We start from the raw sequence: 18,429 nt of genomic DNA on the forward strand, positions 1-18,429 counted from the left end.
GGCTCGGGCTGGGAGGTCAGAGACCCAGGTGGCAGAGAGTCTGCGAGGGATCAGAGGCAGCTCCGGCCTTACTCTGTGCTTTTGTGAGTTTGTCCTTTTCATTGCACGCCTTAATCATTTGATTTGCGTTACCTCCGTGAGTCCACGCATCATCCGGTGCCCCACACGGGACTCAAACCCGAGACCCTGAGGGTTAAAGAGTCTCATGCTCTACCGGCTTGGTGGACTCACAGAGGTAATGTAAGAGGAGTTCCAGCTGTCTTGAGGGGACACGGGTCGGCCTGCTGCAGTATTAGTTTCCTGTGGTCTAGTCTGAGTTCCCACATGGCGCCAGGTGACTTGGCACGGGCCGGAAGTTTGACTAACCGTTGTCTCCTTCAAGAAGTGCAGGGAACCCTGGGTAACCTGAGGGATGAGGGCTAAGCCTCCTCCAGCCCCATCCGCCTTCTGTGGCCGATGGCCTCAGCCCAGGGAAGAGGAGGCAGCTGCTTCATACTTCACATAGCATACCCCACCCTGCACGGGGTGGCTAAATGTGTCTTCCGTCACCACTGCCCTACTCCCCCAGCTTGGGGAGAGGGCAGCAAGCTGCCACCTGGACATCAAGGGCCTCCACCTGGCTAGGGAACAGATTGTCCCACCCGGTAGGTGAGCAAGGGCAGGGCTTCAGCCAGCTGGGGCGGGACCGACAGGCCAAGGGGGAGGAGGGAGGTACTTCTCTGCCCTGCATTGGGTAGGACCCTGTCCTTTGTCTAGCCTACCGTGCCATCGGTGCCTCTTCTGGAAGTGACTTGGGAGACACAGGCTCCTGACACTAGGGCACTGACGTGGCCAGGTTCTTGACTCCCTGTGCCTTTGGTCTACGCCACTTCCCAGAAACACTGCCATTTCAGGAGGGACGCTCACTGGTCATGCCCCTGAGCCTGCCACCTTTGCTGCGCCCAAGAGGGGATCTCAAGGGTGCAAGGGCATTTCTTTTTGTCTTCCCTGGAAGAAAGGCCACAGAGTGACTGAAACGGGCCCTGGATGGCGCCTCCTGTGGTCACCATCCATTTACTAGGCGCCCCAGACTTCAGATCTTCTGTTCGTTGAAATTAACTACTAACGGGAAATGAGCCGCCGACAAGACATCATGTAGGCATACCATGGTAGGGTGGGTTCCGGTGGGGCTATTCCCTGCTGACCTGAAGAGAGATGACCTCTGCCGTAACCCAGGAGTCTCATACTGCTGAAGGCGCTGCCTCTGCTGTCTCTGGGCTAAATGTGGACAGCCATGCTTAGGAGTTCCCACAGGGAGGGTGGGTTTTAGGGTCCTAGTAGGTGGGTGTGTGTCCCCGCGGATGGCTCAGGGCAATTGTGGGGTGGGGTGGAGTGGGGTGGGGTGGGGAGTAGGGGTAGCAGGAGCAAGGTGCCCCATCCTGTTTGATTGGCGTGGCCTATGTGAAGTGACATCTGTGTCCCCACCTCCAGTCAGGTGACAGGGACAGAGGGTGCAGGAGAGGAGTTGAGAGTTGACCAAGACAAAGGCTTTTCTTGAGAAGCTGCCTCTGGTTTTCAAGGACAGTGATGGGAGGAGCTGGAAAGCCGAACATAGAAGTAGCGTGTATCCAGGGCCACGGTGACAGGGGACAAGGAGAGGACGCTTGGCAGAAGGACGGAGCTGATACCGGAACATGTGTGGACCAAACAGAAGGTTCAAAGGGTGGTGGCTTTTTCTGGGAAATTGAGACCAGATATAATGGGCACAGTGAGGTAGTGAGAGTCGGCGACTTCCTCAGGGGCCAGAGGACAGAGGAAGTCACCAGGAAGCCTGCTTCAGCTCAAGCGGCAGCTAGGATGCCCAATTACTTGGGCAGGTCCCTTCGGTCTCAAACATTGTGGGCTTGGGACTATTGGTTTGCTTATTTCTGATTGGATCAGCAGAGTCAATGGGAGGTGAGCCACTGACAGACAACGTTAACCGTGACATCATGTAGTAGACATACCATGATGGGTAGGGATGGCCCAGGCAGGGTGGGCTCCTCTGGGTGCTAGTCCCTTATGACCAGAAGAGAGACGGTCCCTGCCATAGCCAGGAAGCCCAGTGTCTGTGCGGGCCTAGTGGCTTTGCCAGGGGTCTTTAGTCAGCATCCCTGGGCTCTCTCCATGGAGGATGGGGTGAACCTCTGCCACCCAGTTGTGACAATGGAAGTATTCCTAGCAGATGCAAATGCCCTTTGTGATAAGCTGTGCCATCCTTGGTTCAACGAGGGTTTGCTATCTGGACGTGTTCATTTCCGTCTGTAACCGTGTTCTGCTCTGGTACTGTGGGCTGATGTACCCCCCGACTCACATACTTGTTGGGACTCCGTGGGGTGCAGCAGGTGCTGGGGTCTGAGTTTGTCACAGAGCATCTTTGGCGGCTTGCCTTGGTCCTGGCTCGCCGGTGTAGGCACTGCCGGGCCTAGAGGAGGCTCAGCTCAGCAGAGAAAGGAGCTCACCTGAGGCTTTGAGGAGGTGGAGGAGGCTGGGCTAGGACAGGGCTGGAGGCACCCCATGTCCCAGCCATGCCCAGAGGCTGTGACCCGGCTGCCGTGTGAACACACATGCATGGGTCCATTCGAGCTTCTGACATGATTGGCCAGGGCCCCTCTGGGAACCATTGGTGCTCCTGCCATCAGCAGACATCATGGCTGTGCGTAATTATTGCACCTGAAGTCTTCCTCTGAGGATCCTGGACCTTCTGTGGCTCCCAGAGAAACGCAAGTCTTCATCAAACACCTACGGTCCCTAGGCCAGCGGGATGGCTCAGAGGGTCAAGGTGACAACTTGAGTTCTATCTCTGGAGCCTGCAGAGAGGAGAAACCGAATCCTCCTAAAAGCCGTCCTCTGACCTCTGAGGTGTGTGACCCTGCTCGCGCACACAGTAATTTTTTTTTGACATCTATACTTCCAACAGTGGATTTGCACTCTCCAAATTTGTCGTAACCTCTGACAAATAGTTCTTCAAAACTGGTCTCTTCTCCATCATGACATATGGTGTTCTCTCTCTCTCTCCCTTCCTCCCTGCCTCCCTCCCTCCCTCTCTCTTTCTGTCTTTTTTTGAAACAGGGTTTTCTCAGTGTAGCTTTGTAGACCAGGCTGGCCTGGAACTCTCAGAGAGCCACCTGCCTCTGCCTCCCAAGTTATTAGGGAATGTAGATTTAATTGAGAGGGTTTAACTTGAGGTTTTAGGGTTGATTTACCAGAGTGCAGGTTCTGACCTACCCTCTCACCCCGAGGTCACACACACACACCTGAAGCCAGGGCCCCAGGAAGCCCCTTTGGTTGGCTCCTGTGATGGCCAGCATGGCACACTCCCGGTGGTGGAGGCAGAGGCCAGGGCTGCAGTCTGGCTGGGACGGGAAGGGAAAGCAACCCCTGAACACCCACTTGTGGTAGGTGGGAGCCTGGGGAAATGAAGGAGCCAAAACTGGGCAGGGCAGGAAGGGAGCTTGGCAGGATCTGAGGTCCAGGGGGAAGGCTGTGTGAATGGGAAACTACATGCGGGTGCCCGGTGCCCTCCATCAGGCAGTCACCAACGGTGCGTCCTGACAGCTCCAGGAAGCTGGGTGCAGGAGACCTTGATATCTTGATATCCATCACCAAACCCTGGTCCTGAGGTTCTCTCTCTCTCTCTCTCTCTCTCTCTCTCTCTCTCTCTCTCTCTCTCTCTCTCTCTCTCTGTCTCTGTCTCTGTCTCTGTCTCTCTCTGTCTCTGTCTCTCTCTCTCTGCTCTGTCTCTCTCTGCTCTCTCTGTGTCTCTCTCTCTCCTCTCCCTCCCTCTCCTCTCTCCCTCTCCTTCCCTCTTGCTGTCTCTCACTCCCTCTTTTTCCCTCTCTCTCTCCCCTTCTTTCCCCCTCTCCCCCTCTCTGAAGAGACAGACTATAAGCTGATAATGTCATCAGGGTGGGTTACCAGCTGTGGAAATTTGGGAGAAAATAAGGGAAGGTAGGCAAGGCTGGAGGGTGTAGGTGGCCTCCCTGAGGCCGTGGTGGTCTCTGAGTCCAGACCTGGATGCTAGGAAGGAGTCTTCAAGGACAAGATAGTTAATTTTTTTGTTTGTTTTTTGTTTTATCAAGACAGGGTTAGTGAATTTTTAAAAACTCTTTATTCTTTGCTCTTTGAGGGGACCGCCATCCAGCTCCCAAATAAATACACGTGGAGGCTTATTCTTTCTTATAAATGCTCAGCCTTCGCTTGGCTTTTTTTCCAGCCAGCTTTCTTTAATGTAAAATATACCATCTACCCTTTGCCTCTGGGCTTTTTTACCTTTCTCCATTTTTGCATGTCTTTCTTTACTTCTTCCTCCACAGCTTGCTGAGGGGCTGGGTGGCTGGTCCTCCCTCTTCTTTCCCTCATCAATCCCAGATTTTTCCCCCTCCTTTTTGTTCTCTCTGCCTGCCAGCCCCGCCTATCCTTTCTTCTGCCTAACTACTGTCCGGTTCATCTCTTTATTAGACCCATCAGGTGCTTCAGACAGGCAAAGTGACATAGCTCCACAGAGTTAAACGAATGCAACACAAAAAGAATGCAACATTTCTTGGCATCATAAAACAAATATTCCACGGCAGGTGCCTGCAGGTAGCCCCGCCCCATCCCCCACCCCACCCCGCCCCGCCCCAGCTTTGTCTCTGAGCACTGGGCGCCTGCCCCTTCTCAGTGTCCCTCTGCTTATCCTGGCCGGGTGGGCACAAGGGGTGTGGCGAGACCCATGTTCCTCCTTGCATCCCCAGAGGACTGGCCATCTTCGGATATGCCATGGCTGGAACCGAGGAGGTCACCCAGCAGCACGGTGGCAAGAGATAGGGTGAGGTGTGGGAGTGGAGGTGCCAACGGGGCACTCCTACCACATCCTGCGCTGGCACACCCAGACCCCAGTCCGATCCCAGGCCACATCCAAGATGGGGGAGCATTGCTTGGGGCCCCCCACCTGACAGGGAGTTTCAAAGTGCTCGTTCCTACCCTGAGTCCTGGTCATCAGAGGGTGGCAAAGGGGGGGTGGGAGACCATTTAAGGCAGTGTGACTCACGCCTGTTTCAGATGCGGCCATGGGTCTCTCTGCTTTTTTTTTTTTTTTTTTTTTTTGGTTTTATGAGACAGGGTTTCTCTGTATTGTTTTGGAGGCTGTCGGCCCAGCCCGGCCTTGAACTCACCTCTGCTTTTAATTTAGAAAATAAAAGTGAGCCAGCAAAATGGCTGGGTGGGCGAGCGTGCTTGTTGCCGTGTCTGAAGATCTGGAAGCAGAGAACCGGCTCCTGGAGGGTATCCTCTGGCCTCTTACACTCGCACCAGGGCACACGTGTGCACACATACACCGCACCACATGCGTATAAATACAGGGAATTAAAAAAAATTAAGCTGGGTGTTGGTGGCGCACGTCTTTAATCCCAGCACTCGGGAGGCAGAGGCAGGTGGATCTCTGTGAGTTCGAGGCCAACCTGGTCTACAGAGCGAGTTCCAGGACAGCCTCCAAAACAATACAGAGAAACCCTGTCTTGAAAAAACAAAAAACAACAAAAACAAAATTAAGGAATGCCCTGAAATTCTCCTAACATGGAATTAGCATTTTATTTATTTTTATTTTTTATTAATTAATTAATTTTTTTTTTTTTTTTTTTTTTTTGGTTTTAGGAGACAGGGTTTCTCTGTATTGTTTTGGAGGCTGTCGGTCCAGCCCGGCCTCGAACTCACAGAGATCCACCTGCCTCTGCCTCCCGAGTGCTGGGATTAAAGGCCACCAACGCCCAGCTTAGCATTTTATTTTTAAAGCAGTGTTGTTGTTGTTATTACTTCTGGAGACAAGATCTCATGTAGTTGAGGCTGGCCTTGAACTGATGCCCCTGCCTCAGCGTCTTGATGGCTGGGCTTGCAATGTGCGTACCACCGCTGGCTTCCAAACGGCGTTTTGAAGCTTGGAGCTCAGCAACCTCCATTCATCTTGAGGTGCAGCCACCTGCTTCTGTCTGGTCCGAGCATACTTAAGCCCCTGAAGAGACCCGTCAGCATTTGCTTGCCTTTGTACCCCCTGAGGCTAGCGCCCCCAATATGCCTTCTACTCCCTCTGGATCTCCTGTTCTGCGCAGACCCGTTAAAGCAACAGGCTCAGACCGTAGGTGGCTCAGCACTGTTTCCACGGGAGTTGAAATCAGCAGCTTGTCCCTGGCCATGGCCAAATGCCCACCTAACATGTGCTCGGTCACATCATTTCTGTCAGCTCCTCTGCTGATGTGTCCCTGGCTCTCCGTCTCGTCTGGCTAAGGTGAACAGTGCCACTAGGAAGGGACCTGGGCTTTGCTCTCCGTTTACTGCGTGACAGGGAGCCATGTCCTTTCCCCTTCTGAACCTGGCAGAGCCAGTGTAAAAGGGACAAACGGACCAAGTGGTCCTTGGGGACAGGACGTCCAAGCATGTCCTCTTGGGTCTGAGGGTGTTAGCTTAGCCTAGCTGACCTCTTCACGACATTCATTCCTCATCCACCAGCCTGGCCCAGCTGGCCAGCCCACCCTGACCAAGGGCTCCTCACCAGAAGGGACAAGCCCCCCTTCCCCTCCCCTGAAACTGGTGAAGGCCGGTTTCTGCCCCCCCCCCCCATGCTGGTTGGCCCTATGCTTTTTCAAAACCTTTGCAGTTGTGGCGGCTGGGAGGTGAGGAAAATTGATTGTTATTACTGAGTAAGACAGGGCTGCGGCATGTACAGGATGCTTGTCCTGGGCCGTCTTCCCTTGCTGGCTGGGCCTCCGTCCTCGGGTTTTTCTTCGCCTATACTCAGCTGGGCTCCGGCACTGGCCCTCCCAGCTGGTGCCACTTCTCTGGGGACGGATGGCCTGGCGTGTGCCATCTCTAGACTTATGCCACAAACCTCTGTGAGCAGCAGCCGCCTGCCCCGGGGTCAGACAAAAGTGGCAGATCTGCCCTGCCAGCCCCGGGCAAGTCTGGGCATGTTGGCTTGGCAGTTCAGGGCTGGGCCAGGCTGGCTCCCAGGGCTCAGAAGGCTGCCCCAGGGAGCAGTTCCTCAGCAGGGATGGGGGCAGCGGGCAGGTGGGCTGGGGTTCCCCTGCCCCACCCTCTTCCTGGGTGGAGTCTCCATGTGGGAAGCTGCGCTAAGGAAATAGTGGGTATTAGCTGGGCTCAGGGTAACCCTGCTCCCCTTTATGTCCTTGAGGAGGAGAGCACCCCCAGATGACAACTCCAGGGCAAGCTTGGGGCCTTGGCCTTAGACTCTGCAGGGTGAAGTTTTCTTACCTGTGGGTCCCAGAGGACCCTGCCCCTCTTTTGAGTCCCACCACAGTCTGCACAGATCTCTGCATCCCAGGCCTGGCTCCAGCAGGGGGCACCCTACCCATGCTCTTACTGAGAGGAACCGATGGAGTCTGAGTTATAGCCAAGTCCTAGGCACCAGGGACAACCTTCCCCCACCAAACACACAACCAAGGCCTGGCTTGGCCTAACCCTGGCCGTACCTGTAGGCTGGGAGCATGGCAATGACAGTCCCGGCTTGTTTTTGCACCAACTGACCCAAGGCCCTGGAGACTAAATTGACTCACCCCGTCTACACAAGGGCTTGCCCTTCGTTACCTGTTTTCCGGAGGCTGTTTCCTGCCTGTCCAGACCCCTTCCCCCACCTCAGCAGAATCTAGGAATGGCATCTCTAAAGCCAAATTTGCCTCAGTCTCAATTCCTGGGCCAGCGGATGGGCGGCTTGAGGGGGGGAAGGGTAGGGAGGAAGAGAAGGGGAAGGTGCAGAGGTGGGGTGGGCAGCGTGGGTGGACAGCCCCGAGGCAGCTCTGCATCCCAGGCCTGGCTCCAGCAGGGGCTTTCCCCCTGCACTGTCACAGCCAGCCCTGTCCCCTTACCTCCCCTGGTACTGAGGAAGGCTGAGGACGGGACTCCCCAGATACTCATGCTGTCCTCCCTCTCCCTCCAGAATGAGCCGCAGTGTCGGGGAGATGGCCCAGTCTCCGTCCTCCTCCCCTGGTGAGGGAGCCACCTTCGAACATCTGTGGAACTCTTTGTGAGTATGGAGACCCTCCCACCGCTGTGGGCGCGGGCAGGCACACACACCACACACACACTGGGCTTGGTTGGCCTTGGCTGGCTTGGAGCAGGTTGGCAGAGGGGTCTGCCAGGGTAGTAGCTGCCTTAGGCCATGACCCACATGCATAGGACCCATAGGCATGGTTTTCCCTGGCCAGTTCTTTAGACGGCTGTGGGCAGGAGAGGTCCAGGGTACAGAGACCCGTGTATGTGAAGCAAGGTCTTCCCAGTAGTATCAGGCCTGAAGGGCAAGCCAAGGGCTGGCGGGGGTGGGGGGGTAGGGTGGGGGGGAGGTAGGAAAGCTCCAGAAGATGGGGGCAGGCGACGGATCTCCTGGGACACACAAAGGCCATGGGGTAACCTGGCATCCTGAGCCAGGGGAAATTCAGGGAGTGCTGGACCAGATGCTAACAGCCAGTTTTCTTTTCCCCCACAATGCAGGGAGCCAGACAGCACCTACTTTGACCTTCCCCAGCCCAGCAGGGGGAATAGCGAGGCGGTGGGCGGCGAGGAGACCAGCATGGATGTCTTCCACCTGCCGGGCGTGACCTCCTCAGTCATGGTGAGTGGGTCCATCCTTGCTGAGGACTGGACGCCGGTAATAAATGTGGGTTGACTCTTCTTGGCAGCCAGGTGGCACGGGGAAGCCAGGGGCTTTGGGTGGCTCACCTTGGGTTAGTCGGACCACTTCAAATTATAAAGAAATAAATGTATAACCAGCTCTCGTGTTATGTGGACTCCTAGGTAGGAATGGATCCAAGCATGATTGGATCCAGGGGTAGGAAGAGCCTCAGGCCTGGCTGGACCTCCCATGTTTCCCAGATGCCTCTTTTACCCACTTCTTCCTTTGATTTTTCCTGGGGTGCCTTTGTTTGTTTGTTTTTTTTTTTTAGGCAGCTCACCCCTCAGAGAGAAGGGAGCTGGGATTCTCCAACATCTCTAGGCCCTGTGGGGAGGGTACCTCTCTTTTTCCGTTGCCCAGGAAAACCTGCCCCGTGTTGGTCTGAGTATGCTTGCTGCTATCCACCTCTGAGCTCTAAGCCGTTTCTTTCTGATTGACCTGCGTCCCTGTATAAACCTCTGGACCAGGTCAGGATGGAGGGCAGTGAGCTCTCTATTACAAGGGGAAGAAGCGGCCAGTGGGAACAGTGACTCCATTCCCCCATCTTGAGGGCTGTCTTTCCTGGGGACCAGGAGGAGTGCCAAGCAGCCAGTGTGGTCTCCTACTGGGAGCTCCTCTTGATGTCAAGCCATCAAGCTGCAGATTCTGGGCCTGCCTCACTCACCGGCTACCGTCATGTCCTGGTGAGGCCAGGAGCTAGAGGGAGGTGTCTGGTGCGTGCAAGAAGGGGCAGGTGAAGACCTCTAGTCCCGAGGAGGCCCCGCTAGGCCTTCTGTCCTCAGCATCCCCCCCCACTGGACCACCAGGGTGCTGGGATCCCACAAGACGGGGAGGGGGGCTGGGATGGTGTCAGGTGGGGACTTGTTGGAGGAACCCTGCAAACACATGAAGGAAGCGCAAAGCCCAGGCCAAGTTGGCACATGTCAGCTGCAGAGGCACCCGAGAGCTGAGCAGGTCTCCCCTACAGCCTTCCTTACACTCGCATCTGATGGGCCGTGGGCTGGAGGGGCAGGGACTGGGGAGGCTGGGGAAGTGTGAGGCTAAGCCCTATCTTGGAAGGGGAAGCCTGACTGCCTTGGGCATCAGTGAACAGGAGGCCCTGTGGAGATCCAGCCGTAAGAATGCATGTACAGCACTGGACCGATAGCCTTCAAAACAATACAGAGAAACCTTGTCTCGTAAAAACAAAAAAACAAACAAACAAAAAAAGAATGCATGTACAGCAAAGCAAGACTGAAGAGTCAGGACGCACCTCCTTATTGCCCCCTCTCTGTAGAGGGTGGAATGCTAGACAGGGCCCACTGGTCCCCGTGGATCTGGGAGAAGACTCTGTCCTATAGCGGCAGCCCCGGTGGGCGGAGGTCTTTCGGGTGTCAGCCTGGAGATATCCACGTCTCTGAGCTCTGTCTGTCCAGCCCTGGTCTCTGCCTGCTCAGGATCCTGTCTCAGAGTGGCAGCTCACCCTCATTCAACACCTGTGAGTGTTCATTTTGCAGGCAAGGAAACTGAGGCAGATGCTGCGGAAGGATAGCCTGGGGCTTGGGGGCAGAAGACGGTCCTGCAGCATATCAAGAAGCAAAGTCCCCCATCCTGCCTGCCTGCTACCCCTTAGAGACAAGATCCCGACCCTCATCATCTAGGATATTGGTGTCTTCCAGTCTAGAGGGGCAGGAGATGGCTACCAGGCTTGGGAGTCGGTGGGTTGGGGAGGGGCTTACACGAAGACTTTAAAGATGCCTGCCTTGGGAATGCTGGAAGCTGCCACCCCCAGCCCAAGCTTCCCAGCCCATGCCTGAGGGCAGAGTGCCCTGAGACCCCACTGAGTTACCTTGGTGAGGGTCTTGGACTGAAGCGAGGAGCAGGGAACAGTCCCAGACCACTGAGGTTAGGGATATGGTACCCACCCCTGGCCCTAAGGATGCCCAATGTAAACATGCTGGCAAGGTGTTCATGAGACCTCACCTGCTGGGGCATGCAGCTCCCAGCAGGGGTAACTCGGGTGGGGCACAACGCCTCCACAAACAAGGGGCCCGCTTTGTCAGGTAGCAACATGCCTTTGCAGTAAAGCCATGGGTGAAATTCCTGGGTGCACAGCTCAGCTCCTGGAAGTGGGAATTCCCTGGGACCAGGACTTCCTGGCCTCCCTTCGGCAGGCTTCGTCTCTGACCCTTATGTCCAGTCCTTTCAAGAGACAGCTGCTGGCCTGGCAGCTTCCTGGATGTTCACCAGCTCTGGATAGCAGAAGAGCAAGACTCAGAGACAAGCGATGTCTAGGGCTGTCCGACTGCGGTGTTACAGAGCTCATCAGCAGGAAGGTGGCCTTTGCCACCACTGGCAGAGTGCTGCAGGGGGCACTTAGATGTTGCAGTTTGATCTCACAAATGACATTGCTGATTGCAACTTATCAGGGTCACAGTGGCTAGGGAGGAAGGGGACAGCCCGACACCACAGAAAGCGTGCTCCCAGAGCAAGGTGATGGCCAGTGACGAGACTCCTAGCGGTCGTCAGAGTCCGGTGATACGTGGGACGGAGGTGACTACGGAAGTAACGGTTTGGGGTGCAGCCGTGTGGGAGTGGTTCGGGGACCTACAAGGTCCCTCGTTGTTGTAGGGTGGGGTTCTAAGGAAGTAGTGGCCAGGGCACAGACCATAAGGTGAACTCCTGGTCTGAGGAAGCCACAGGCAGTGGGCAGCCTGCAGAGGCCCACACTCTCAGGTGTGAGCTGGATGAGTGCTCTTCTGTGTCCGGTGTCTGAAGCCCAGGAGTTAAGGTTAATGACACACACTCGGGGGCCTCTGAAGTATGGATGGACATCTGAGGGAGGAGCCGGCCCACACTCGCGCAGAGGGGAGGGTGGTGTGCGTGCCGTGGACTCACATGTGGTCTCCCTGTGTTGTTCCTTTCAAGAAGAACATGGGCACAAGGTGAAGCCCCAGACTCAGCAGCTTCTAAAGCGTTGGGTGGCTTTTGAGAGAATGACTGAGTATTATGATCTTAGAGTCCAGGGGCGTTGGCAAGTGCACACAGGAAGCGGTGCCAACAGGGCTGGGGTACCTGGGCCCATTTAACACTGTGACTGCATGGGAACTCCCGAGTGCTAGTCCCATCCCTGAGAACTCCAGCCCAGTCTCTGGCTTGGTCCAGTACAAGGAATACTACCCAAGCTTGTTCCCAGGTCAGTGGACAGTTCTGGCATCCGAGGTACCAAAGGCTCTCAGCAACCCTACTGCCTGTGTCCTTACCCACACCCACAGACACTCACTCAGTGTTGATTGGTGCCTAGTTATTCCTATGTGCTGGGCATCCCCACCTAAAAATACCGCAAAGTCCAGCAAAGGGCGGCCTGGCTTAAGCCAGTACAGTCCTGGACAGGTGGGACATCTCTTCAATGCTTTATCCTGTGTCCAAGGGACCTCGAGTGGGAGATTGCTTCCTGTCACATGGGAGGTCTTGGGCAGGTCTACCAGGAGGTCTTGGGATAGGTCTACTAGTAGGTCTTGGGCAGGTCTACCAGGAGGTCTTCGGCAGGTCTACCAAGAGGTCTTGGGTATGTCTATCAGGAGGTCTTGGGCAGGTCTACTAGGAGGTCTTGGGTATGTCTACAAAGAGGTCTTGGGCAGGTCTACCAGGAGGTCTTGGGCAGGTCTACCAGGAGGTCTTCGGCAGGTCTACCAAGAGGTCTTGGGTATGTCTATCAGGAGGTCTTGGGCAGGTCTACTAGGAGGTCTTGGGTATGTCTACAAAGAGGTCTTGGGCAGGTCTACCAGGAGGTCTTGGGCAGGTCTACCAGGAGATTTTGGGCAGGTCTACCAGATGTTGCTGCAGTAAACCCTCAAAACTACATGATGCCCTTCAGCCCACCTTAATGACTGACAGAAACTGGTGCAGTCAGTGAGTTCAAGTTCTCACATACCTCTGAGTGTCTCCATGACTTTGCTTGTGAAGTTGGAGTGATGGAAGGGGCTAGAACAGAGAGGATGCTGGAAGATGTGCAGAATCCTGAGGAGTACCAGCTGATGCTATGTACCAGCTTACCTGCCTGGCCTTGTGTGTAAGGGCAGGCTGGGCCTTGACATCTGACCACATCCTTGTCTTGCTTGAGGAGACTGCATTGTGGGGTTAAAGAAGATGGTGTAGACAGGAGCTGCTGGGCTCCTAGTGGGTCCTGGAAGAGCTCCAGGCTTGGTGAGGGAAGCCTGAGCTTCTGTGGTCTTAGATTCCTATGGTCATGTGGATGATGTAGCAGAGTCTAGAAGGTTGTGATGCATAGGGGAAAATTGAAGGCCCCCAAAGCTAAATGTCCTGGGTTCGTAGCCCACCCCCCTGACCTTGTAAGCTGCAAAGACCTTAAGGTCCTTTAGTCTTCTGGATTTCAGTGACTTGAAGACAGAGGTTTCTGTCCCATCTGGTCCCATAGCCGATTAGTCCCAAATAAACACATAAAGACTTATATTAAGTATAAAATGTTTGGTGGATGGCTTAGGCTTCTTATTGGTTAGCTCTGTCTTAATATTATTAACCTGTTTCTATCAATCTGTGTATTGACACGAGGCTGTGGCTTGCCCGTAATCCAGCGTGTTTCTCCTTCAGCAGCATGGTGTCTCTTGGCCGCCTCTCCCTGCCTCCCTCTCCCCAGGCTTCCCCTGGTCTGGTAGCCCCGCCTATACTTCCTGCCTGGCTCCTGTAAAATGGGGAGATGGACAGTTAGAAGTCTCTAGGGTTTGAGAACAACAGGTGCCATTTCTCCCACAGGGAGTGATGGTGAGGGCACGGATGAGGTCCTGTGCTCCCCAGACTGTTTCCTTGAAGATCCCGAACAGTTTGCTAAGCAGCGGGCATTAGGTCCTCGAACTGGTTTTGCTCCTCATCCAATCCGGCCTCTGCCTGTGCATATCCTTTCCCGGGGCAGTGGTCTTCAGTTCTGGACACCCTTGAAGATTTCAGGTGGTTTTACAGAAACCAACGCTTTAAAACAGGCCCTGGTAGCTGGGTGTGGTGGCACATGCCTAAAATCCCAGCCCCTGGGTAGGTAGCACATGGAGGGGAATCTCAAGTTTGAAGTCAGCGAGACCCCGTCTCAAAAGTGGAATGACTCGCTGTCCAACAAGAGGAGAACACAGAGAACTCTCTCCTGGATACTGCGTAGGGTGAGCTGAGGGGCCCATGCCAAAGGCTGGGCATGGGGATAACTGATCCAGCCTGTCCTAGGGTACCCAGCAAGATTGTGAGCCTCTGGATGCTGTTGCTGCTGCTGCTGTGTGTGTGTGTGTGCGTGCGTGCGTGCGTGCGTGCGTGCGTGCGTGTGTGTGTGTGTGTGTGTGTGTGTGTGGTTGGGGGGAGTCCCATATCATTGAGGCTTCTGCCACACTGTCTTGGAAGATTGAAGGGAAAGAGAGAGAAGTCCCCCCCCATCCTGAGCACCAACTGTGTGCCAAGGGACAGCAGGGGGTTGGCTCGGAGGCCAGGCATCCCAATTCTCACTCTGGATACAGGGTGTTGGATCAGCCCTTTCCCTCTGATTCCTAGAGTCTCCACGAACCACATGAAGGTGGGCACCGAGAGCCAGAGCCCCCTCCAGATCTTAGGGTGCAGAAAAGTATAGGGGGTGCCGTGGTCCAACAAAGGAAAGGGGAGAGAGTCGGGTGCCCTGGGCAGGGCTGCAGGATCGCTGCCCTTTCCTGTCTCCCCACATCCTCCGCCAGGCCTGCACCTCCACTACAGGCGCCCCTTCCCGCTGTTTCTGGCGCCTTTCTCTGGCAGCAGCTGTTGTGAGCAGGTGGGCCACGGAGGGCTGGGGGTGGTGCTGCAGCTGGGTTGTGCAGAAGGTGCTGTGCTGATCTCCCTGTGGTCTGTTGGTGGTTGAGCCAGGGAGCAAATGCCTTGAGACCCCAAGGGGTATCCAAGGAAGACTTCCCGGCTTTGACATGGGGGTGAAGAGAGGGTGTCTGTCCTGCCCAAGAGAAGGACACACAAGGGACCTGTGTACGAATCTTTGGGGCAGGTAGGTCAGGAAGGATACACCTTTGCAAGGAGTATTTACAGTGAGAAGAAGGGTGGGTCTAAGTTGGGGACAGGTTCAGAGTAGTTCACTTGGGGACCCCAAGCCTACCCACCACCGACAGTGGTTCCTGGCAACCCTTACCTTGTCAGGCTTTGGTGGTAGGAGGGTCTTACGTGTACAGCACCAAAGTCAACCAACCACCAACTTTCCCCACTCCAAGGTCCAGGGGAAGAGGACAAAGCCACCAGCAGGGTCAGTACATGGTGTGTTTGCTCCTGAACCAACACACCACACTCAGGCACCTGCCTCTCTTGATAAGCTCTCTCGCCAGTACATGTGGTGTAGAAAGAGAAACAGGAGCCTGCAGAACTTCACTCTCCTGCCTCAGCTGTCAGCAAGGGGGAGCCAGTCAGAGACACAGATATTGGTGCTGAGACCCTGCCACTATGGGGGACCCCTGTCACTACCTGGAGGTATCTGAGGATCTCTGCCACTACCTGAGGGCACCTGAGGACCCCTGACACTATGGGGGCCATCTGAGGACCCCTGTCACTACCTGGGGGTACCTGAGAACCCCTGCCACTACCTGGGGGTATCTCAGGACCCCTGTCACTATGGGGTCTATCTGAGGACCCCTGCCACTACCTGGGGTTATCTGAGGACTCCTAACACTACCTGGGGGTACCCGAGGCAGACAGACAGATCACCTAGGAAGAGGCAGGAGCCAGGCTGGGGCAGAGGCTGGAGTGGCGAGGAGAGCTTAGAGCTGGACATGCCTTCCCTCACGAGGCTGATGGCACCTTCTCTAGTAGTGTGGGCATGAGCTCTTGCTGAAGTCCTCCCCTGTACTAATTCTCCCTTCAATTTCTCCCTTGGGTATTTGTAAAAAACAAAAAACAAAAAAACCTGCATGACAGTTGATTGATGAGGACTCAGAGCAGCTGAGGGACACAGATCCCCAAACGTCATTCTGGAAACTGGAGGTCCACCACACCTCCTGGGGTGGGAGGCTGCAAGCCTGTCCCCCTTAGTCCCCACGGAGGGAGGCTGCGCCTGCCTCCAGGGCCCCCTGAGCAGGGTTTCCTGGAAGATTGCCTCCTCCAAAATTTGACTAGCGAACTGACTTTGTTGTTCACAGGTGACTTTGTATGAGCAGAGCAGACCTGGTGCAGTTTGTGGCCCCAACCACGACCACGCCAGGTGGAGCTGTGGCTCTCGGGCCAGTGTAGGGCTGAGGATGAAGTAGAGTCCTGTCTCCACTGCTTCCGTGGCTCCCAGGACTCTGAATGGGAGCTATAGCTACAGCCGCCCCCTTGCCCGAGCCCAGCTGCTCCCAGCTCTCTGGAGAGGCAGAAGGGTGGTTTTGGGATTTGGCAAGAAAGGGCTAGAAGGGCTCAGTCTTCACACCATCTCTGCATCTTCTTGAACATCTGTGGGGCTCAAGCTGTTGTATTTTAGGGGGCCTGGGAATCCAGTGCCGGTGTCCACTTTCACGGGACACACACATCCGTTTGTAGACGAGAAGGGTTCGGGCACCGCCGCCAAAGGTGACTTCTCCAGACAAAAGAGCAGTGGTGGCCACCGTACGATCCCCACTAGGCAGACGCTGATGTGGAGCCCCCGACTGTGCAAGGTCCATGGTGGCCGAGAAGCATTCTATAAAGGGGTCCCTCAGGAATTCTCTTTGGTGGTGTGGCCATGTCCCTGCCTCCTGGGCTTAGCTAGAGCCAGGACAAAATACTATCTTATCTATAAGGCAATGCTATGGGTTCTTTGGCTCCGGCCACCACTTTGGGCCTTTGAGCACTTGACCCTGCGCCTGGCTCTCCACAGGTGCCCTGGCACAAGCATACTGGTGCATCTTTCCTCTGTTCAGACCTTGGGGTGGTCCCTACGGGTCCATAGTTACCTGGGAGGAGGCAGGTTCTCTCACCTGGGTCTCCAAGCCTGGCAACAACCATCTCTTCCTTGAGGGTGGCCAAGCCCTGGCTGTCAAGGTCTCCAAGACCAGGGCTGACTGCTCATGCTGTAGAGCAGCGGCTGCTTATAGTTGACAGCCACAGCCCCCAGAGCCTTCCCTGGGCAGCAGCTTAGAAGGAGCAGGGTGGGAGAGAATGATCTCCGAGTCAACCACTGACCCTGCGTCCCCCCACCCGCTCCCCCTGCGCAGCCTTCTTGGTGCGGTCCAACACATCTCCGGGCAAGCTGAGGCCTGCCCTGTGTTGATGAATAGTCATGAGGAATAAAGGGGTGGACCCCAGTTTGTTGTTGGATGCAGCCAGTTGACAGAAATAAGGGAGACAGGCAGGGCGAGAATGCCAAGCCTCAGCCCACACACTCCTGAGCATCCTCAGTTCCTGCCTTCCTAGCCACAGAGCCTCACCCCCCAGTCCACCCCAGTGGGAAGCCACCAACCCGCCCCCTACCCCCCACCTAGCCACCCAGACCCATGCCTCGTCCCGCGGCACACCAGCTCCTCAGCGTGTGCAGACCCCCACGAGCCCACCATGCTTTACGTCGGTGACCCCATGAGACACCTTGCCACGGTAGGTGTGCTGCGCCTGGTGGCGGGTTCTGCTTGGAGACCAGGTGCCGTGCATCTCAGGGTCTCGGCAGGATCTGTCGCAGTCGGGGTTCAGAGAGACGGTCTAAGGTGTCTCCCTGGTCAGGTGCCTGCCACTGGTTGGGGGTGACCAGAGGCATCGGGAAGGCTGGAGGGTGGACGGCCCTGGTTCTGTTCATCCTGGGGTAGCTTCTGGCTGGGCAGTGAGCGGGAAGCTGGATGGGAGGCTCGGCTGGTGTATGATCGGGGTGGGTGCGTTACTGCCCCTACCTTGTGAGCTGGGTAATCCTGAGACAGCTTTTGAGGCTGGTGACTTCTGGCCATGCTCAGAGTTCCCGAGCTATCCTGTCCAGCTTACCCAGCTGCCGCGGGGGGGGGGGGTGGAGGGGGCGGAGGGGACGGACGGACGGACCTCGTGCAACGAGGTCATCTTTGCTTTGGGCTTTGGCGTTAAGTGGCCCCGCCCTGCCGAGAGCATCCTCTCCTGGGAATTTGTTCACTTGACAGCACAGATGGGGCATTTCTCATAGCCGTGGGCTCTGCCCAATGTGGGTGTGAACTTGAAGGCACAGACAGACCGGACCCAAGGCTTCCTGTTGCTTCTCTCATTCAGGTACAGTTAGCCCGGCAGAAAGGCAGCAGGCAGAAGGGGCCACAGCCTGTGCTTGGCCTGAGCCCCAGGGACTCCGGGCTCATTTCCAGACTTGCCAGGCCCCTGGGGTCAAGCAGACACCAGGCTGCTTAATTGAGCAGATGGAAGCTGGGGCGCAGCTGCCCCACATAGGGCTATTTCTCCTTTAGGGGGGCAGGGAGAGTAAGGGCCATTGGCACATGCGTTGTGCAAGGGACCCTGCCACGGGGTAAAGGACTTACTGTGGGAGGCTGACAGAGTTCAGGCGTAGACAGGACGGGGGCCACGAGTACAGAGCCTCAGGTGTCTTTGTGAAAGACCAGAGACCTTTGGAGAGCTGCAGCTCCTGGCAGTGTGAATAGAGCAAGCACACACACACACACACACACACACACACACACACTGCGTGTGCATATATACACATATATACATACATATGTGCATATATGTGTATGCATGTGCATATATATGTATCCATGCATGAACATGCGTTGTGGGACATCCTAGCATAGCTCCAAGGGACAGAAATTCCATCCTTGCCCCCACCCTCAACCCTA

The 18,429-nt window shown here is 55.7% G+C and overlaps 1 protein-coding gene across 3 annotated transcripts in view; it reads left to right on the top strand.

The window, feature by feature from the left end:
• The window catches only part of Tp73 (tumor protein p73), a 78,711-nt gene that overhangs the window by 24,033 nt on the left and 36,249 nt on the right, over window positions 1-18,429 (top strand). For 2 of the 3 annotated variants that reach the window (XM_040735065.1, XM_040735064.1), the window contains exons 2-3: window positions 7,946-8,032; window positions 8,497-8,617. In XM_040735065.1, the coding sequence (XP_040590999.1) occupies window positions 7,947-8,032; window positions 8,497-8,617 (207 nt within the window). In that variant the 5' untranslated portion in view covers window position 7,946. Of the gene's footprint in view, window positions 1-7,945; window positions 8,033-8,496; window positions 8,618-17,012; window positions 17,225-18,429 lie in introns of those variants that run through there. The other variant, XM_040735067.1, reaches the window with a different exon arrangement.

This window comes from Mesocricetus auratus, unplaced genomic scaffold (assembly GCF_017639785.1).
Source record: "Mesocricetus auratus isolate SY011 unplaced genomic scaffold, BCM_Maur_2.0 Super-Scaffold_100042, whole genome shotgun sequence".
NCBI lineage: Eukaryota > Metazoa > Chordata > Mammalia > Rodentia > Cricetidae > Mesocricetus > Mesocricetus auratus.